At 31.1% G+C, this 23365-nt stretch overlaps 1 protein-coding gene across 3 annotated transcripts in view; it reads right to left on the bottom strand.

Annotated features, from left to right (window-relative positions):
* The window catches only part of LOC129905215 (uncharacterized), a 174278-nt gene that overhangs the window by 56682 nt on the left and 94231 nt on the right, over positions 1-23365 (bottom strand). For all 3 annotated transcript variants that reach the window (XM_055980636.1, XM_055980638.1, XM_055980637.1), the window contains exons 6-7: positions 10203-10461; positions 1955-7226 (exon numbers count right to left, since the gene is read on the bottom strand). In XM_055980636.1, coding sequence (XP_055836611.1) covers positions 1955-7226; positions 10203-10461 — 5531 coding nt within the window. The remainder of the gene's footprint in view (positions 1-1954; positions 7227-10202; positions 10462-23365) is intronic.

Below are 23365 nucleotides of genomic sequence, written 5' to 3'. Positions count from 1 at the left end.
GATAGAGTTAAAGGCTATAATATACATCATGTTTAGCTTAGACTGTCTTCTATCTAAAAAATGTCGGGTGCCACCTCGCAAATGCACAGAAGTACTCGGCAACCCTATCCAAATGCTAAAAAACGCAAAAATCACTTGTTTTTTGGCCAAAGTGTAAAATATTTGATAGAGTTAAAGGCTATAAAATACATCATGTTTAGCTTAGACTGTCTTCTATCTAAAAAATGTCGGGTGCCACCTCGCAAATGCACAGAAGTACTCGGCAACCCTACTCAAATGCTAAAAAACGCAAAAATCACTTGTGTTTTGGCCAAAGTGTAAAATATTTGATAAAGTTAAAGGCTATAAAATACATCATGTTTAGCTTAGACTCTCTTCTATCTAAAAAACGTCGGGTGCCACCTCGCAAATGCAGACAAGTACTTGGCAACCCTATCCAAATGCTAAAAAACGCAAAAATCACTTGTTTTTTTGGCCAAAGTGTATAATATTTGATAGAGTTAAAGGCTATAAAATACATCATGTTTAGCTTAGACTGTCTTCTATTTACAAAATGTCGGGTGCCACCTCGCAAATGCAGACAAGTACTCGGCAACCCTACTCAAATGCTAAAAAACACTAAAATCACTCTATCAAATATTGTATACTTTGGCCAAAAAAAGAGGTGATTTTTGCGTTTTTTAGCATTTAGATAGGGTTGCCGAGTACTTGTCTGCATTTGGGAGGTGGCACCCGACATTTTTTAGATAGAAGACAGTCTAAGCTAAACATGATATATTTTATAGCCTTTAACTCTATCAAATATTATACACTTTGGCCAAAAAACAATTGATTTTTGCGTTTTTTAGCATTTGAGTAGGGTTGCCGAGTACTTGTCTGCATTTGCGAGGTGGCACCCGACGTTTTTTAGATAGAAGAGAGTCTAAGCTAAACATGATGTATTTTATAGCCTTTTACTCTATCAAATATTATACACTTTGGCCAAAAAACAAGTGATTTTTGCGTTTTTTTAGCATTTGGATAGGTTTGCCGAGTACTTGTCTGCATTTGCGAGGTGGCACCCGACATTTTTTAGATAGAAGACAGTCTAAGCTAAACATGATGTATTTTATAGCCTTTAACTTTATCAAATATTTTACACTTTGGCCAAAAAACAAGTGATTTTTGCGTTTTTTAGCATTTGAGTAGGGTTGCCGAGTACTTCTGTGCATTTGCGAGGTGGCACCCGACATTTTTTAGATAGAAGACAGTCTAAGCTAAACATGATGTATTTTATAGCCTTTAACTCTATCAAATATTTTACACTTTGGCCAAAAAACAAGTGATTTTTGCGTTTTTTAGCATTTGGATAGGGTTGCCGAGTACTTGCCTGCATTTGCGAGGTGGCACCTGACATTTTTTAGATAGAAGAGAGTATTATCTAAAATATGGCGTATAGTTTAGCTTTCTAGTGCATAAAAAGTTATACTGTTTCGTTCAAAGAAGATTTTTGTCAGTTTTGTATTCATTTAAATGGGGTTGCCACATTTGTAGGGTTACGTTCTTTATATTATTTTATTATTTTTTTTTTTAATATTTTGATTTTCGTTTGGCATTTAAAAAAAAAAATTTATCTGGCCAAATAACAAAGATATGAATGTATTAGTTATGTGACAATTTTTCCTTTCAAATAGGGTTGCCACATGGAAGTTCCCATTTTAGAAGTGGCAACCCTATTTTTTTATTTTTAGTAACAACTTATCTTTCATTTGACACTAATTTTAACCTCTAACCTTATGAGCTAAGTAACTCGACGGTCGCCCCTCCGACTAATAGGTATCTCTACAGTTCTAATTTTGTGTTTTGCTTAATGCAAACCACCCTAAAGTTTATTAACTATGGTTAAAAAAAGGCACCAAAGTTTGTCCTTTGCGAGAAACTTTTAAAATATTAATTTAATAAAAAAAGAACGCACCTGTTGTGATATCTTCCTGTTTTGATTTTGCTGCTGATTCGACATATTTCCTGCGATGCCCATTAAACCAATATTTTGTGGGGGACTGGTTGTTTCAATGTTCATATTATTCTGCTGATTCGCCTGATGAATTGTCATATGAAGCGATGATGAATTCGTTTGCGTTTGTTGCATTGAACAATCGGAAAATTGTTGCTGTTGATGCTGTATTTGCACACTAGGCGGACGAACATTCTCTACAGAATTTTGGGATGCTATATCACTGGCTATACTCGTAGGAGATTCAAGACCCAGCTGTGCTACATCAATTTCACACTGATCATAGTGGTGCTGCAAGCCATGAACAGAATTGTTAGTAGAATCCGGGGTATACACAACCATTGATGATATTTCCGTTGTGGAAGAACTTTGTTTCATGTTTTCCAGGTTTAAGGCAGAATTTTGTGTCAAATCTTGATCATGTCCTACTTTTTGTGAAATATGTTGTTGTTGCTGTTGTTGATTCATTAAATTTAATGTGCTTTGGTTGATTGTACTTGTGGATTGATTATGTTGCTGTATGGAAACTCCGGTATGTTGAGATATGTTATTTGAATGTTTGTGTGCGTTTTCTATTGATTTGATGCTGTTTTTGGTGTTACTCACACTCCCATTCGATATCTTTGTCTGTTGTTGATTGTATTGTTGGCTGCTATCATAGCTGCTCTGTTGTTGTTTGCTCAAAGTACAGTTATTGCTTGTAGATTCTTTTGCAAGTTGTTTATCTTCCTTCTTGGAACTACTGCTATGTGTAGAACTATTTGAAAGTTGTTTTTCTGTGTTCGAACTGCCGTTCTTTCTATCAACTCTTTGTTTTTCTTTTTGTACTGCTATAGCTTGTTGTATTTGATGCGTCTGCTGTTGTTGTTGCATGGCCAAAGTGTTTTGATAAAGATTTTGTGAAAAAGTATGACCATAAGCCATTGAAGTGGCTAAGTCCTTGTACTTATTTTGTGTTTTCTGGACGGCACTCGCTTCCAAGTGCGACAAGTTGTATCCTGGATAATAGTCCCATTGCCAGTACTGCGGATGTGGTGAAGCATGATAGTTGGGCATTTGGTTCATCGTGAATTGAGGGGCTATTTTATTTAGGTCAACGGTGGTGTGGGATTGTTTTTGTTCAATACCTTTACTATTTGATGGAAATTTTTCATGTTGCGACGGTGAACAAGCCATGGAGCTTAAAGTCAAAGACGAAGTTGCTGACGTAAAAGGTATATGTATTCCCCCATAATTGCTCGTTTCCTGCTTTACCGTAGTTGGGGTCCTAATAACATTCGAGTTTTTATTCATGGTAACGTTATTGCCGCTTTTGCTACTTTGCGAAGAAAGAACAGTGTTATAAGAAGTCGTCAAACTATTCGGAGATGATGATGGTGTTTGTTGTATTTTTTCTACTTTGATCAGATCGGTTGACTTTTTGGATTCAGGCTTTATGCGATCAATATTCAATTTCTTTTCAATCTCTGGAGAATCTCTATTTTTTGACGTGTCACTGGAATTGTCAAATTGTGGTATTTTAAGTTTTGAGTTTGCTTTATTTATGCATTGCAACTGAAAATTTGTTGTCCGTCGACTTTCCTCTCGATCTATTATTTTTTTGTTTTCACTCGAAAATTTCGAAGCAGTAAGGTCGATTTGTGGAATAGTATCTTCCAGTTGGCGTTGTATAACAAGAGCTTCCGAATTTTGTGAAGAATTATTTTTTGATGTATTATTAGACTGAAACACACTCTGTTTAGCTATTTGAGTATGAATTTGCTGCTGTTGTTGCTGGGGAAGTATCTGTGTTTGTAGTTGTAGTGGTGTAAGTTGTTGTTGTGGTGTTTGCTGTTGTTGTGATAATTGTTGTTGTTTTTGTGTTTGTTGTTGTGTTAATTGTTGTTGCTGTTTTAGTTGTTGGTGTTGACATTGTTGTTGTTGCTGTTGTACTTGAACTTGTACTTTTTGCTGTTGTTGTTGTTGATGATGTTGTTTTTGTTGTTGCTGTTGTAGTGTTTGTTGTTGGTGTTGCTTTTGTTGTTGTATTTGTTGTTGTGTTTGTTGTTGTTTGGTTTGTTGCTGTTGAGCTTGTTGATGATTTGTTTGTTGTTGTTGCTGGGTTTGTTGTTGTTGAGTTTGTTGTTGTTGTGTTTGTTGTTGTTGTGTTTGTTGTTGCTGAGTTTGTTGTTGTTGAGTTTGTTGTGTTGGCTGTTGTTGTGTTTGTTGTTGCTGTGTTTGATGTTGTTGTGTTTGTTGTTGTTGTGTTTGTTGTTGTTGTGTTTGTTGTTGCTGTGTTTGTTGTTGCTTTGTTTGTTGCTGTTGTGTTTGTTGTTGTTGTTGTTGTTGTATTTGATGTTGTATTTGTTGTGTTTGTTGTTGTTGTGTTTGTTGTTGTGTTTGTTGTTGTTTATGGTTCTGATTTGCACACGTTTCTTTTTGGTGCGATTCATCACGAATTATTGAACCGGTTTGCAACTGATCACTTTCATTACTTTTTGATTGTGATTTTCGGTTTGATTTACTCTCAATCAAAATTTGATTCTGTTTATTATCATAGCTATCTTTATCTAATGTTCTTAATATGACCGATGATGGAGGTAAATGGGTTTGAGCTTGTTCCTCTGAATTATTTTCAGCTTTTTCTTTAATTTCTCCTGAATTATTGATGAGGGATTTATCGCTATCCGGCAAGTAAAGTTGTGTTTGGCCTTCCAAGTTTTTTGGGATGGTGCAACTATTTAGGGAAATGTCCACACTTTTTACCTTCTTATCGCTTATTTCCGCTTTATTATCAATAATAATTCTTGGTCTTTCGAGTTTTTCACACTCGCTTGGCTGTACTTTGGTTTTTATAATGTCCATCTTTTCAGGCAAGTTTGCAGTTACGTTCTCATCTTTATTCTGTGTCCCAGCAGCGCGTTCATGTGCAATACCTGTAAGTACGGTTTGTATAGGACGAATGCAACTGTCTATTTTTTCACTAATATTTTTATTTTCTTCAATTAAAATATTACTTTGGGGAATTGAATTTTCTTTTCTTTGTTCAACTTGTAAAACTGCTAATTCAACCGATGAACTATCGCAAAAATTTTCGCACAGCAGATTTTTCTTTGTTTTTTTCGCTACTGCATCTAAAACCTTATCATTGTCTTCTTTAATTTCCAAGTGTTGTTTTTCTGGAGACAATTTTTCAGTTGATGATTCATTTACAATCGGTTCAACATTTTGTTGCTCTGATTTATATGCATCTTCAAGTATAAACTTAAAATCCTCACTTTTACTATCATCAGTTGTACAACTGTCGGAACAAATCGAAACGTCTCCATGTTGCTGTGTTACAGTTCGTTTGCCTCGTAGTTTGGGCGCAACATTTATCATCTTTTTTTCCTCTTGCAATAAATTTTCGTTTGAATCCGCTACTTTTCTTTCTTTTTCATGTTTTGTAGATAATTTTATATTAAATTCTGGTGCGATTGTCTTTGAAAACATACCACAATTTCCTGCTTCATTCGAAATGTTATCTGGGTTCGGAATCTGGACTGTCTTAATATGTTCATCGCTGGAACACGCTCCGTCTAAATTGACCGAAGAGCTACACATTTTTTTATTTTTATTAAACCGCTTCTTGCTCTCCGCAATTGCACCAATTTCTTGGCTGACTTCAGCCTCGCGTTTAATTGAGCTTTTTGTTTTTTTATTAACATCATAATCAATTTGTTCGCCTTCATTGGTGTTTGATTCAGACAAACTCTTTGTGAAAAATGTAGGTGGTTTGCGATTTGCCATACGCAATGATCTACTTGACCTAGATTCTTCACTTTGATTAATCAAACCCCTCCACCTTTTTTTACGTGTAGAAACTAATCTTTCGTGACGTTTTCGTAATAATGTCGAAATATATTTCCGTTTTTTGTCAGTTTCAGATCTAGTTCTTAAACTAAAGCGACTTTTTTTGTGTTCCACTGCTGCCGACGAAGCTGGATAATCAGGAGTCTTACTTCTTTTGCGTTTAAAGCTGTTTTTTTCCTTAAGATTGCCATTGAGAAAGGTGTTTTTGAAATTAGTCTTTTTTTCAGTGTCAATTCCAGATTGATTTCTGGCTCCACTACCAAATGTTGTTTCAAAATATTTCAAAGGTCGTGCTCGTCGCCTACCAGAAGATGTCATTTCGATTATTTCTATGAAGTCGGAACCTGCTCTTGGTGTTTCATTTTTTACCAGAAGTTTTTTACGTTTATTGGAGTTTTGATTCTGGTCATTCAAACTTGAAATCGGCGAGATAGCTTCAATTGTATTCTTTTCATCCAATTGCTTGGTGGTGACTTTCATTCCCTTGGTACAATTTAATATTGATTTTGGCAAAGGGCTTGTCTCTTTTGCGGCTGGCAATTTTTTTTTCGCTATGCCTGACATACATACCTCATCATTATCATTGTCAGAACCTGAACAACTAAACTTTTTCATTGCTATCGAAGTTGGTACATTTGATAGTAATGGGGTCCATCGCAAACATTCGGGTTCGATTGGTATTCTTGTTGTTGATTTCATTACTTTTTCGTTATGCTGTATTACTTTAGCCCAATTTATTTGAATGTATATTTTATAACGAATATCACCTTTTTTACGGCCTAGCTTAACAAAGTTAAGAAGTTGAAAAGCTAATGCAATGTCTGGTAAAAACAAACCGGTTTTATTTGCAAGATGTCTAAAAGTGATTTTCTCTTTATGACGATAATTATAAAGGTACTCCAAAACCACAGACTTCCAATACGCATGATAAGACAGTCGACCTAAATCGGATAGGGGTTTTTCTGGTGTACCGAGTTGGCCTTCTTCGCGACTTAAAAGATAACTAAAGTCGATCAGAAATCTTCCAAAGCCTTGTCTTTGATATTGCGGCATGGTCATAATGCATGAAATATTGTATTTTTGCATGCAGTGTTTTTCTTTGGAAAAATATCCAATCAAATGACAACCCTTTTTGTCATTTTTGGTAAGGATGTAAAATAAAAATGGTTCTACATCGTAATACAACGTTTTATGGTCCAAAAACAATTTTGCCAGTAAACAAAGGTTTTGGCAGTAAATTTTGTTTATATTTCCATCAACTTCAAATACAGAAATATCATCATTCCGATAAATTTCTGTTCCAGGTGGATGTCTCCAGTAGCATTTGTCCTGGTGACGTGCTAACACTGCCTTACTTTTTGTATATTTTAAACAAAATTCACAAAGAAATAGTTTGGGAAGCCTGCAAGAAGAAATATTTATTTTAATTACACGGTGTTACAAAAATGAGGTTTTAAATTATACGCGGGCAGAGACCTATCAGGTTTTGTAGAGCTAGTCGCACTGAATATGAAACGGTATTTGAAAATCCTCTAACACCCCCAAAATCTGGAGTTACGGGCAAAAAAACGGTTTTTTGGGCCTTCACCCATTGAAAAAATTCTAGCTTCGACAATTTTTGACCCATTTTCGATTTTTTTACAGTTTCTGATAGAAGATAAATATACCTGTTGATAATTTATAATTGGGCTTGATGATCGATATGAAAAAATGCAATCAATTAAAAAACTAATTCATTCTTTTTCCCAACGTTTCTCCGGTTTTTTCCGGCTTCATCAGGGGGTTTGGATTTATTAGTTCTTAAAGAAACAATTAACAATGAAATGTTTGATGAATGAAAAACTAATAATAATTTGTACATTTAAATAATTTAAACAATTTGATTACTTTTGCACTTACTTTTGTTGTTAATAAATTACATTGAAGAACAATTTATATAAAATAAAATTAAAAATAAACTTTTAAAACTTTACAGAAAATAAAACACTTCTTATTGGCAAATGCAAACTTAAAGAATATAAATTAAGATTTGGTTATGATATGGCAACACTGTAGACAGCGCTTATGTCATCAATGTCCTCTTTGTGGTTCATCGTTACACTCATTTTTTGTTGGATACGAAGACTTTCTAGGGTGAACCTTGTTTTCATTCTTCTTTCTCTATCTAATATTTTGACGTTTTCAAAATCTGCATTGTGTTGATGATCCATCCATGATGTTATGTTGTTCCAATATAACAAACAACAAAACGCGCATTGGGAGTGAGATTGTCAGAACATGAAGCTGACATAAGGAAAAAGAAGACAGCTACAGCAATCTCACAACATATGCTAGATCATCAACACAATGCAGATTTTGAAAACGTCAAAATATTAGATAGAGAAAGAAGAATGAACACAAGGTTCACCCGGAGAAACGTTGGGAAAAAGAATGAATTAATTTTTTAATTGATTGCATTTTTTCATATCGATCATCAAGCCCAATTATAAATTATCAAAAGTTAAATATATATGATCAAAAACCAATATACATGATAAATATACCTTTTCAACAATGCATAAAACATGTAACTCGGTTAAACCACTTAGAATTTATAAGATGTCAAAGTTCAAAAATTCAATTTTTTTTGTCATTTGCCCAACTTCGGCATCAATTTAAAGTATATGTTTTCAAAACAACATGCTATTTAAAAAATATATTCTAAAACTATATCTATTTCCCAATTGATCGAGGTATTTTTTATGAAAATCACTTCAAAATTGGCTTAGAAAAAAAAATTTTTCGATTTCAACCCAGATACAGAAATTCGAAATTTTAGGTATAGAACAAAAATTTTGTTTCGGCACGTAGTAGGATAAGTTGGGCGCCAGGATTTGATGAAAGATTTTTGTAGAGGAGCTCAATACAAACATTTTTTTCTTTGGGAGGGGGGTCTATCTCCCCCCGTTTAGGTGGGGGGGGGGGCATTTTTCTAAAAAAAATTATCAAAATAAAAAAAAAATTATTAAAAAACAACGGCAACACTTACAGTAATAAATGATACCATTTCCAAAAGGCAAAATTGTGCATTTGATTCTAATTTTTAAATCAATATAATATTACCAATAGTTTTTGAAATAATCGATTTCAAAGTTAAAAATAGTTGAAAAAAAACTTTTAAACTCATTTTATACTATTTTTGTCCAGACTGTGAATTTTAGTAAAAAAATTTCTCCCACAGAAAACTACCTCAATTGATTCCTTAAAGAACAGTGAAAACTATATGTTTCTATGTCTTATAGTTTTTGAGAAAATTGAAAAATTATTTTATCAGATTTTTCTTTTTTCAAAATATTTTTTGTTTTTATTTTTCAATTTTCTCAAAAACTAGAAGACATAGAAACATATAGTTTTCACTGTTCGATAAGGAATTAATTGAGGCAGTTTTCTGTCTAAGTATTTTATTTACTAAAATTCACAGTCTGGACAAAAATAGTATAAAATGAGTTTAAAAACTTTTTTTTCCCCTATTTTTAACTTTGAAATCGATTATTTCAAAAACTATTGGTAATATTATATTGATTTAAAAATTAGAATCAAATGCACAATTTTGCCTTTTGGAAATGGTATCATTTATTACTGTAAGTGTTGCCGTTGTTTTTTAATAATTTTTTTTTATTTTGATAATTTTTTTTAGAAAAATGCCCCTCCCACCTAAACGGGGGGAGATAGACCCCCCTCCCAAAGAAAAAAATGTTTGTATTGAGCTCCTCTACAAAAATCTTTCATCAAATCCTGGCGCCCAACTTATCCTACTACGTGCCGAAACAACATTTTTGTTCTATACCTAAAAGTTCGAATTTCTGTATCTGGGTTGAAATCGAAAATTTTTTTTTTTTTCTAAGCCAATTTTGAAGTGATTTTCATAAAAAATACCTCGATCAATTGGGAAATAGATATAGTTTTAGAATATATTTTTTAAATAGCATGTTGTTTTGAAAACATATACTTTAAATTGATGCCGAAGTTGGGCAAATAACAAAAAAAAATTGAATTTTTGAACTTTGACATCTTATAAATTCTAAGTGGTTTAACCGAGTTACATGTTTTATACATTGTTAAAAAGGTATATTTATCTTATAACAGAAACTGTAAGAAAATCGAAAATGGGTAAAAAATTGTCGAAGCTAGAATTTTTTCAATGGGTGAAGGTCCAAAAAACCGTTTTTTGCCCGTAACTCCAGATTTTGGGGGTGTTAGGGGATTTTCAAATACCGTTTCGTATTCAGTGCGTTTAGCTCTACAAAACCTGATAGGTCTCCGCCTGCGTATATTTTGAGTGTTACACCGTGTTATTTGTAACATATTATTTAGATAGTTAGATAGTTGTTGATATTACCTTGCATATTCTTGAGGAAATCGACTGGAGTACCATGTTTGTATTTCCCATTTTCCGAATTCAATTGCTGCTGGACAACGTTCTTGCGCTGCCAAAGCAAAAGAAGGTGGACTTAATGATATTGGATTTAAGTCAGGGATAGCTAAATTAATACGTCCAGTTTGATTGACTGTTTCAGCTACGGCTTTTGCTGACTTTTCTCTAATAAGACTATACATTTTGACATCATTTTCTGTAATACCTGGAGGCATTTGAGTTTCTGAAATGGTAATTTTAGATTTTTTTTATTTTTGAAACAAATACACCCCAAATGGTGTTTATAAAATGAGCGACTAGATCGTACGTACTTGCTCTTGTAGTGTAAAGTATCTTAGGGCCATTTGCTAAAACGAAACTTAAATAATTTATGTTGAACATAAACTTTTTTTCTCTACTTTCAACTATGCGTCACTGTCACATAAGGATTTATGTTGAACTTAAATGCTTAATACTACAGGTAAAATAGGCATTAAAAAAAAAAATTGTTACACTCATGAAACTTGGCAAAAAGTTTGCTTTTGGGATAAGAACCAAGTACAAAAAAAGTCTATAAAAAAAGTTGGGTGGAAGGGTGTTTTTTCGCGGACAAGAGGGTTGAAGGTCAAAAATATACTGAACAAAATTGTTTGTCGAATATCATCATAAGACACATCGTCGCCCTATTATTGGAGTGCCGTATACGCCAAATTGCATTTTTTGAACTAGGTATGCAGTCGTATGTTTTCGAAGTTGCTCTTTTCAAATCTGCTATCCGTTTTTTTCTATCTTTTTTTGTTGCCGAGATATTCACTATTGTTTTGACAAAAACAAGAAATTTTGGCATTTACGTCAAATTTTTCATGCAATGTAAGAACATTTTGAGAATTGTTTTGACGTTCGTTATGTTTTCTTTGACGTACGTGTATATGAATAAAAGAAACTTCTGATTTTCATGGCGTGTACGGCAAACTCATTTTGGACAAAAATTTAAATATTTTGAAAACTAAATGAATTGCAGATGTCCAATAACATGTGTATAAAAGACACATTTTAATTATATATCATACTAAAATATTAAAAAATACCAGCGGTTAGTTCTTTTGCAATTATCTTCCGAACATTTAAATGCGATTTCCTACAAATGTGAAAATGGCGTATACGGCACTTCAATACTAGGGCGACGCACTATGGGACGAAACATAGTTGAACGTCTCAAAAATCTCTAACTTTTTTGTTTCTTTGAATATTTTAATGAAATTTGGGACATATAATCTTGAATATGTAAGGAATTAATGTATATAATTTTTGTTTACGGTTCATAAATTTTATAGATAAGAAAATGTGTTCAAAGTTAAAAAAAATATTATTATTATATTATTATATAATACGGTACATTCTCGATTAACGCAACTAATTAAAACAAGGGTGGTTGTAATGACCGAGGTTGTTGCAATGACCGAGTAAATAATTTTTAGGTTCAATATGAGATGAAAAGCGAAAATATCAGAAACGCAACACTAACAAATATATTTAATGCAACAAATTTCTGTCCAATAAAATATAATTGATATGAAACGAAACAAATGGAAGTTAATTCATTACGATAAGTACGTAATTATGAATGTTTAGTTCTTTATCCAAATTTAATTATTTTATTTCGAAAAAATGGGATATTTTTGTTTGGATTTTTTAGTTTGTTAGATTTTAAAAATTGAACAATCAACATTTTTTCAATAAGGGTTAAATTTTGGTCAGTTCATTGTATTTTTGTATTGAAAGTTGCACTTATCGAGTCAATTTTTGTACAAGAGTTGCGATTACTGCGTCAACAATGATAAAAATTGGGGTGTTGCGAAAATCGAGGAGTTGCGTGAATCGAGAGTTGCGTTAATCGAGAACGTACTGTAATATTATTTAAATTAATTTTTTTTTTTTCAATGAAGCAATCGAAAAAGATAAAAACTCGTACGGCACGGTTGCCATTGTTACTTTTTACTTCTTAAATCTGAAAATGAAATAAAACATTTTCCATGAAACTTATAATCTAAAAAAATTCTTGTTGTCATAAATCAGTTGAGTTTTTTGCAAAAAAATATTAAATACTAATAAAGTATTGTGAGTAAGATGACATAAATAATAGTTTAATCGTGTTGTTGTTGATGTTTTGAAAATTGAGTTCATAAAATACAAATAAAAAATGTAATTCATAATAAAAAAAAAATAAATAACTATAGAAAAATTAATGACCAAAAAACTAGAGTTTCTAAGAAACAATACCTTAAAAAAATTCAAAACAACAACAACTTTTGACCATGACCAGACAATAATAATAATTAACGAAAAAATACCAAAGAAGAATTATTTTTAGTTTTTTTTTTTTTATTTCTCTCAATCACTTTGAAAATCAGAATCAGGATCTTACGATTTGTTTACCGTTTGGTCTGCTAAATGAAATATATCAAATCAATGAATGAAAACGAGTGAATTTGGTGCGTATACGTCCATAAGTTTCTTCAATTAATTATACCGTTATTTTTTAATTTTTAACACAAAATTATATTTATTTAAAAAGCCAAGAATATGAATTTTTATTGTGCCAAATTTGAACTTTTTAAATTGAAAATTGCAAAAGTAATAGATTTTTAAAGCTTAAAATAAATAAAAAATAAATTCTCTCATTATTCAATTTCGCTTGTAAAACGAAAAAGGATGACAATGGGAAAGTTTTTATTTTGGTTTCTTAATCTACAACAAAAATAGAATGCAAAACAGTCATTAACTCAGCGGAGGCAGCCGGAGCCAACATAGAAAACTCTAGTTGAAAACGAAATAATGAAAAAAAAGTTCACCACACTCAATTTTTTTTTTTAAATTAATTGTTCCATTAAATAAAAAAAAATCTTATAGTTTTGGAAAGAAGAGATTACAAGCTTTTCTAAAATGTATAACATTAATAAAGTTTATTAAAAAACTAACGAAATATCTGAGTTCAAAATGTCTCTTTTTAAAAATAGCAAAATATAAAATAACAAAATGCGGTGTTTGAAGGTTGTTTTAAGTACCTAGAATAAATATTATGTGGAAAATATTACTGTATCGCAAAGAGCTCTATTTCTATATAATAACCCCATCATTAGATTTTTGGAATTGCGAAATTCGTGAAAACCATTTTTGAGACGCTCAACCCCCTTTCGTCCCATTGTGCGACGACATGTTTTCAAGTTATTTTTTGATGCCGAATCTAATGACATAAAAATAAAGTCAATACGATTGCTCTAAGAAAAGTTATTGCCGATTAAAAACAAGGGTGATTGTTTTTTGACTTCAACAAGTAAAATATAACCGAAAGCCATGTGAAAAACATGCTACACTGATGAAATCGGGGATGAACGTTTTAGATAAAGCAGGGACAACGGATTCATAAAGTTCTTAAAATTATTTTTGGCGAAAGGGTGTTTTTTTGATTTTGATTTTGGGTTAAGTTGTGTGTAAGGAAGGTATCATAACAGCTGACTTAAATTTTATTAATTTTTAAAACTTGGTGTAAATGTTTTGGTTGGTATAAGAACTAAGAATCTATAAAGTGTAAAAAATTATCTTAAATGAAAGGGTGTTTTTTTTAAGAAATGATGAAATTCGGAATTAGTACCAAAAAAACTGGGAAAAAATTGTTACACCAATGAAAATTGGCAAAAATGTTTCATTTATAACAGAAACCAAGAACCCAAAAAGTCTATACAAATAGTTTTCTTTTGGAAAAAGGAAAAATCCACGATAAGTCCGATAAAATCAATGGTATAAAAGGTACCCTTACGAAATTCATTAAATATGTTCTCTTTCCCATAGGAATTACGAATAAAACAAATCTATAAATTTTTTTCGTGTGAAAGGGTGTTTTTTTTAGGTTCAGAGAAAATATGGGTATATTTGAAAAAGTGTGTATTACTAGAGAAATATAAGTGGTACCCTATTGAAATTCAGCAATTATGTTACTTTTGAGATAAGAAACAAGAATCTAAAGTGTCTATAAAAACATCATGGTTAAAAGGGTGTTTTTTTTGAGTGGAAACAAAAAAGATGGGTCACCCTAATGAAATTTGGTGAAAACATTGAATTTGGGATAGAAAGCAAGAATGAAGAGTTTTCATAAAAAAAAAATTAGGTGAAAGGGTGTTTTTTCGAAGAGACAGTAAAATCTGTAATTGGTCCCAAAAAGCCAATGATTCATTTTATTTTTGGTTTTGATGTCAAATTAAAGTTCTTAGACGTTTTACAGGAATCATTGGCTTTTCGTAACCAATTACAGATTTTACTGTCTCTTTGAAAAAAAAACACCCTTTCAACAAATTTTTTTTTTATGAAAACTCTTTATTCTTGCTTTATCTCCCAAAATCAATGTTCTTACCAAATTTCATTAGGTTGACCCATCATTTTTGTTTTCACTCAAAAAAAAAAAACACCCTGGCAACCATGATATTTTTATAGACACTTTAGATTCTTGTTTCTTATCTTAAAAGTAATATAATTACTAAATTTCAATAGGGTACCACTAATATTACTCAAGTATTACACAATTTTTCAAATATACCAATATTTTCTTTACTTCTAAAAAAAACCCTTTCACATAAAAAAAATTTATAGACTTACATTATTCGTAATTCCCATGGGAAAGAGAACATATTTAATGATTTTTTTAAGGGTACCATTATTTATACCATTGATTTTATCGGACTTATCGCGGATTTTTCCCTATTTCCCAAAAAAACACCCTTTGACCTAAAACATTTGTAAAGACTGTTGGGGTTCTTGGTTTCTGTTGTAAAGGAAACATTTTTACCAATTTTCATTGGTGTAACAATTTTTTCCTAGTTTTTGTGGTACCAATTCCGAATTTCATCATTTCTTTAAAAAAACACTCTTTCACTCAAGATATTTTTTTACACTTTAATTCTTATACCAACCAAAACATTTACACCAAGTTTTAAAAATTAATAAAATTTAAGTCAGCTGTTATGATACCTTCCTCACACACAACTTAACCCATTAAAAAAACACAGCATGTTTTTCGCATGGGTTTCGGTAATATTTTACTTCTTGAAGTCAAAAAACAAGCACCCTTGTTTTTAATCGGCAATTACTTTTCTTAGAGCAATCGTATTGACTTTATTTTTATGTCATTAGATTCGACATCAAAAAATACCTTGAACACATGTGTCATATGATGATATTCGACAAACAATTTTTTTCAGTATATTTTTGACCATCACCTCCCTCTTGTCCACGAAAAAGCACCCTTCCACCCAACTTTTTTTGTACTTGGTTCTTATCCCAAAAGCAAACTTTTTGCCAAGTTTCATGATTGTAACATTTTTTTTTTTTATTTCTTGATTTTATGTACTATTTTACCTGTACTATAAGTTTCGAATCAGCAAACGGCTCTTAATAATCTTAAAAAATTGCAAAAGAAAAATATAACAAAAAATCGAAGTTAAAAAATAAATAAATATTTATTTTTTTTTTTTTTTCAAAAAATGTTTGTTTGAAAATTTGATTACACTTTATTTCATTACATTTTTTACTCAGTAAATTTTGAATAACTTTTGCTTATTTATCCTTTGATGAAATATACGATTTAAACTTAATAATGTTTTTAGATGTATTTTTTTTCTCATGAAAATTACATTGAACTTTAAACCCAAAAAATCTATAACATTTTGAGGGTTCCGCGCCAAGTGCTAGGTGACGTGGAAGCTTTTATCCAAGTGCGATAAGAGCAGGTAAAAATACTTTACATGGTGTTTCAAAATTTGGTGTTAAAGTAAGAAGTTTAAGATTTAAGAATAACTGGCATTTTAATTAACAACGTTTAAGTGTCAATTTTTAAAGTTAATATAAGTGAAGTGAGCGTAATAACGAGGAAAAAGTATTTTTTTTTATTTTTGTGATTTTTTTAAACATATCATGTATTCATTAAGTATAGCTTAAAATTATAGAAATAGCTTAAAATTAACATATAAACATTATATTTCTTGGAAACTATCATTTTAGTCATCTGACTAAATTTTTCAATTTCTCAAAATTTAGAAGGCATAAGAACATAATGTTTTTCAGTCTTTGATAAGGGATCAAGTTTAATTTATCAGTCAATTTTGTACTGAATTCAGCAGTCTTGACAAAAATAGTATTAAAACTTTTTTTTCCAAATGTTGGCTTTGAAATCGATTTACTTGAAAAGGGTATTATTCATAACTTGTAAGTATTACACTTGTTATTTTATTTATTTCAATTCGTTAAATACTAACGTGAATATACTTATACATTAGGGTGGGTCAAAAAAAATCGAAATTCTTTTTTTTGAATTGGTACTCCGAAAAATCGATTGCTAGACCCCTCTAGAATATACACACCAAATATGAGCTCTTTATATTAATGGGAAGGTCCTCCGCTTTGCAATTTTCCATTTTTACATCAAGCTTCTACTAAAAAAAAATTATTTTTTTATTAATTGACTTTTTAGCAAATTTCTTTTCATATTCTTGTAGGAAATTGAACCTCTCTACAAAAAAGGTATTATACACTTTTTTCGTTTATCTAACCGTTGTATAGATATTTGAGGTCCAAAAATCGAGAAAATCTTTAAAAATTCGTTTTTTGTTCTTCATTTTGTAACAAATTGAAAAATTATAATGATCAAACGCGCAAGACATATTCTTGTTGGAAATTGATTGCTCCACAAAAAAGGTCTTAATAACTTTTTTCATTAATCTAACCATTCTAAAGATATTCGAGGTCAAAGTTAAAAAAAAAATATAAAAACATTTTATATTTAAAAAAAATTCTAATTCACTGAAACTTCATTATTTTCAAATTAGCAAGATATATTCTTGTAGGAGCTTAAACGTTCTACAAAAAATTTCTTGGAATGAAATTGATTGCTTTAACCGTTTAGAAGATAATTTGAAAATATTTGAAAATAATGAAGTTTTAGTGAATTAGAATTTTTTTTAAAATATAAAATGTTTTTATATTTTTTTTTAACTTTGACCTCGAATATCTTTAGAATGGTTAGATTAATGAAAAAAGTTATTAAGACCTTTTTTGTGGAGCAATCAATTTCCAACAAGAATATGTCTTGCGCGTTTGATCATTATAATTTTTCAATTTGTTACAAAATTAAGAACAAAAAACGAATTTTTAAAGATTTTCTCGATTTTTGGACCTCAAATATCTATTCAACGGTTAGATAAACGAAAAAAGTGTATAAGGCCTTTTTTGTAGAGCATTCAATTTCCTACAAGAATATGAAAAGAAATTTGCTAAAAAGTCAATTAATAAAAAAGTAATTTTTTTTTAGTAGAAGCTTGATGTAAAAATGGAAAATTGCAAAGCGGAGGACCTTCCCATTAATATAAAGAGTTCATATTTGGTGTGTATATTCTAGAGGGGTCTAGCAATCGATTTTTCGGAGTACCAAATCAAAAAAAAAAAAATTTCGATTTTTTTGACCCACCCTATTATACATATATACATAATACTTAAATCAAAATTAATAACTCTAAGACTACGGCCACGTCCTGAGCGGCTGAGCGTCAATCCTGAGCGACGAGGTGGCCACGTCCTGAGCGGCAATTTCAAAACCCTACAAGTGCAAAACTGTCGATGAGTATTCGGCTCGCACGCGGAAGTCCCAGGTTCGATTCCCAGAAGTGCCTATTTTTTTTATTTTATAATTCTAAATAAATAAAGTTGGTATGCCATATTTTAGTTAATATAGTTCAAAGTCTAAAGCCTAAATTTCAAAAGAATCTAATGACCTGTTTTGGAAAATTTGAATTCAACATTTTTTCAAAAATGCAAAAATGCATTTCTTCAAAATTTTATTTTTTATTTATACTTAGACTATATAAATGCTTTTGAGTAAAAAAATTAAATAAAATTTAATAAGTCGTTTGAGAGAAATTCAGAGTTTAAAAAAACGGTTCTATGACAGGTACCGTTAATAATGACTTTCGAAAAAATCTTTTATTGTTAAAAGATAGGCCTTGTCCAAAAACCCACACTTAGTTTTTTTTATTTTAATCGTTAAAAGAGTTTTTGAGAAAACTATACTTTTCCAGGATTGGTGCATCACAGGTATGGTTAGATAAGGTTCTAAAAAAATTAATTTCATACAATCATCTGCACAATCTCCAAAAACTGCTACATAACTAGTTTGAAGAGAACTGATCCATTCGTTTAGGCTATAGCTTCTTAGACAGACAAAGATTCGAGTCCCAGGTTCGATTCCTGTCGGGGCCTATTTTTTTTTTTTTTTTTTTTATTTTAACGAAAAAAATTAATATTTTATATTATTTTCTTCAAAAGAAACCATAATTTTCACCATTTACTAAAATAGGCACTTCTGGGAATCAAGCCTGGGACTCCCACGTGCGACGTGGCCACCTCGTCGCTTAGGATTGACGCTCAGCCGCTCAAGACGTGGCCGTAGCCTAAGCTATTGAAAAACATAGTTTTAACTTAATGCATTTAAAATTGTCATTTACAGACTCGATACAAAAGTAAAGTTTATTGAATATTATTATCAATTGATTGAAGGGGCTATTTGCACCATAGTTCGATCTACTAATGGTACAATGGTTGGCGTAACCTTATACTTGTTCGACTGTAACTGAAGTTTAACCGATGGGGATGATATTGACCCAATAATAAACAAAACTGCAAATACTTTCTATGGTCAGTAAGTGAAGGAAGATTAATTAATCTGAGTCTTTGAGAGTAAGGGGGAAGTAAATTATCATGTGACCAAGTAAGAAAACGAAGACAGAAACGCGAAAACCTTCTCTGAATTGCTTCAAGTCTTGTTATATGAGTGGTATAGTAAGGTGACCACACTACACAGCTATATTCAAGTATTGGTCTTAAAAAAGAAATAAAGAGCAATTTTAGCACTTAAGGGTCGCGAAAATCGCGACCAAATCTCTTTATAAATCCTAGTATTTTATTACCTTTTTTGATAATGTAGTTTAAATGATCTATAAATGTTAGTTCAGGATCAAGAATAACTCCTAAGTCTGAAAACACGGGGACTTTACTTAAGTGACATGAATCAAACGAATAATTAAAAACAAACAGGACTTTTTTGCGTGTAAAACTCATAGTTTTACACTTGTGGACATTAAGAACAAGACGATTTTTACTGCACCATTCCCTAAGTAAAATTAAGTCTTCTTGTAACAGTAAAATTGGACCTAAATGCCTGCCCTGAGGCACATATGAATTGACAATAAACTGGTTGGAACACATACATATAACGAAATACTACCCTATAAAGCTTATTTTTTAGATACGAGGCTATCCAATTAAAAAAAAAAAACTATTATTAAATCCAAGATTGCTTAATTTTAAGATTAATGTTTTATGACATAGCCTGTCAAAGGCTTTACTAAAGTCAGTGAATACACAATCGACTTGCCCACGTTTTTCAAAAACATCTAAACAAAAGGACGTGAAGTTAAATAAATAAGTAACGGTAGACTTTTTATGACGAATCCATGTTCTTGATCAGTGATCACAAATAATTGACGTACAGTGAAAGGTAAGTACATTACATACAATTGACTCAAACAGTTTTGGTATCGCAGATAATTTAGCTATAGATCGGTAGTTCATTATTTCGTTTTTAGGACCTTTCTTGTGCACAGGAATAATGAATGCACTTTTCAAAGAGAACTTTCTAAAGACTTATTAAAGAGAACACATAACGGATTTGACAAATAAGAAACACATTTTTTTTAAATAGAGGATGGCACACCATCAGGGCCTGGACTGAAACACTCATCCAGTTTTATTATACTTTGTGCAACGGTATCTTCGTTTATATCAAAATTAATAGAATTTAAGTGAGGGAAATTCACCTCAGCCGAAGAAAAGTAAGAAGAGTTCTCTGAATTTGAATTTTTGAAAGTTTCTTTAGAGAAGCTTGCAAACATATTTGAGATAACCTCGGGTTCATGACTAGTTGACGATGAATTTTTCATAGAGTTTGGGTAGCCGCTAGTTTTTTTCTTACAATTAACAAATTTCCAAAAATTATCAGGATTTGATTTTAGATCACGTTCAATTTTAGAGATGTATTTTCGTATAAAGAATTTGAGTGTTCTGCAAATAATTGCTTTATAATTAAGAATGTTTCAATATCTTCATCGGTTCTTGTACTATTGGGCAATTCCATGGTAACTCACGTTACATTCACAAAAATTTCCGATACATAAATATTTTTTTTTTTTGTTAATTTTAATATAAATTGATACGAATTTACTATCCATGAACGGAGCATAACCATTACTTTCATAATTAACAAAAAAAATTTTCTTTAATTTTAGTATTTGCTTGGGATAAATAAAAGTATGATGGTAACTCACGTTACAAAAATCGGACACGAGATTTAAGAGTCCCACAGTATGAAGTTTTTCTGCGAAATTAAGAATCTTAATTTGTTTTAAATGAGATTCCATACATAAAAAAATTACAAACTTTTAATATTAGTGACAAAACCAAACATTTATTCGATATTTCGAGGAAAAATTTTAAAATGTTTAGGTAACTCACGCTACATTATTTTGGTAACTCATGTTACCTGCGATTTGTGGATCCAAAAGTAAAGAAAAGATGCATTTTCACTCAAGTTTTTTTTAAATCGAATATTGTGTAACGAAGCTTGCTTAAATGTTAATTTATTTTAGCAATCACAAGGGCATATTGTCATGGTCACTGTTAGATTCATCCAATTTTCTGTGGGCTTGTTTTTCCGTCATTTTCAAGTGAAATTCTTCCGTAGTTGGCAGCTTATGCTTTAAAAATGCTTTAAGATTATTTATTCTCCTTGAATTTATTTTTTATCCACAAGACAATACAACAAAGAATCTTTTCTTGCAACTTGCATAAAGTGTTAGCGTTTGTAAATAGTAATTTGCTATTACAAAAAGTAAAAAAAACTGCATAATTTGTTCAAAATTCTTGTCCACTTTTTCATGGAATTACCCTATTATATTTTACCCAGGCTTTGTTTCTTTTATTTTTTAAATTTTTAAGATGCAAATCAAACCATGGTGGAACATAAAAAAGGTTACACATATCATTAATATTGCAATTAGAAAATAATTGATTCCAGTCAATGGTACATAATAAATTAAAAAGTTCTATATAATTACGTTTACTAAAATTAAATTCGAGTTCGTTTATAGAGTTATGGTGAGGAGAAGATAAGTTTAGAATAAGCGCAATATCTAATGCGGGATGATGTCGATCTTCGTCAGTTAGCTTCACAGTCGAGGCAATGACTGAATTTCGGCGCTAACGGTATCACAGAAAAATACTAAGTCTAGTGTTCTTCCTAAACTATTAGTCACTCCGTTAAACTGGATAGTCCACATGACGACATGTCGACATGGTATGTCGCGACATACCATCAATTAATGAAATTTTAGTTGAACTCGAAGCATTTATCGTCATCAATTTTAACCCAATCAAGGTTTGGTAGGTAAAAGTCACCTACAATCAAAATGTCAACAGGAGTTTACGTATTCCAGACCAAACAAAATGCGAAATTGGTTCGACAATATCAATCGTGTAATCAATCGCGAACGGACGTGTATATTTTGTGTGCTTAAAATAAAGCAAATTTAAAGAAAAGTACAGTGAAAATATACAATACATTGGGTTTTATCTGTAGATTTTTTGATTCTGCATAAGATAAACCCAATGTGAATGTGTTATGTATTTGAATTAAATTGTGAAAATATTAATAAAATAAATTTCATAAATTATTAAAATTGCCGAATTTTTAATCAAACATCGAACCTAGTTTGAGTGACAATTGAACAAAGAAAAAAAAAATCATCAAAACAAAGAAAATAAATAAACATGAATTCAAGTGGTGTGTGTGCAGAATGCAAAAAAACTAACAGGGGCAATAAAACAGAGGCAGTGTTAGTTTCATGCAGAGGGGGGTGTGGATCTATGTACCATCCCAAATGCATAAACTTAGCCGAATATGATATTGCCAAAACAATTGAACCCAAACCATATTTGGTAATATTGTGTGAATTGTGCCGCGATAAGCTTGTCTCTCTTAGACACATTGAAGAACACATAAAAAAAATAAAAGCTAATTTCGATCAACTTGGTGTCAAATTTGAAAAAGTATTGAACAGTGACTCAAAAGATAACAGTGAGAATAAAATTATATCAACAATTAAAAAAACAATTAATGAAAATTTAAACAGTGATAAAAAATCATATGCTAGTGCTGTAAATAAGAGTACCATAATTATAAAACCAAAGGAGCACCAGAATGCAGAGAAAACCAAATCGGAAGTGAAATCTAGTGTTAACCCAGGAACATCTTCAATACAAGTGTCGGGAATGAAATTTTGAAAGATGTTAACTTAGTGTGTAAAGCCATGTTGAAAAAACCAAATAAAAATTCTTATACAGCAGTGATTGAATTGGATAGCAAGAGTTTTAATGAAGTAATGAAAGCTGGTAAACTAAGTGTTGGATGGGATAAATGTTTAGTGAAAGAATCATTTTTTGTTAAGGATTTAATCATAACAGTAAGGATTGCAAAGCTGAGAGTAAGTTGTGTGCTAATTGTGGTGGATGTCATATCTTTTCTGATTGCAAGGCTGAATGTTTGAAATGTGTGAATTGCGTACGAATGAATGAAGAACTTAAATTAAATTTGAAAACAAATCACAGTGCGTTTGATAATGAGTGTGAAGTATATAAGCGTAAGCTTAAAGTGTTGCAGAGTAGATCTTTGTAGCAAACAAAACCAATTTCAACAAAAAATTTAACATTTTATTATTTGAATATTCAAAGTTTACTGGCGAATAAAAGTGAATTGGAACTTTTAGTACACAGTTATCATAACTAGTGAAATTGATGAATCGGAAATTGGTATTGTTGGGTACAAAAAAGTGGCTTGTTATTCACACTCAAGATACACAGGAGGTGTGCTTATTTATATTAAAAAAGGACTTCGTTCACAAGTTATAGACATTTTAAACTTTTCAAGTGTGTGGTGTATACAAATGTTGATGTGGATAAATGATGAGAAATGGATGGTAGCAGTGTTTTATAGA

Source organism: Episyrphus balteatus, chromosome 1 (assembly GCF_945859705.1).
Source record: "Episyrphus balteatus chromosome 1, idEpiBalt1.1, whole genome shotgun sequence".
Classification (NCBI taxonomy): Eukaryota; Metazoa; Arthropoda; class Insecta; order Diptera; family Syrphidae; genus Episyrphus; species Episyrphus balteatus.
The sequence above is the reverse complement of the archived record's forward strand: the minus strand, read 5'-3'. Positions and strand labels throughout refer to the sequence as shown.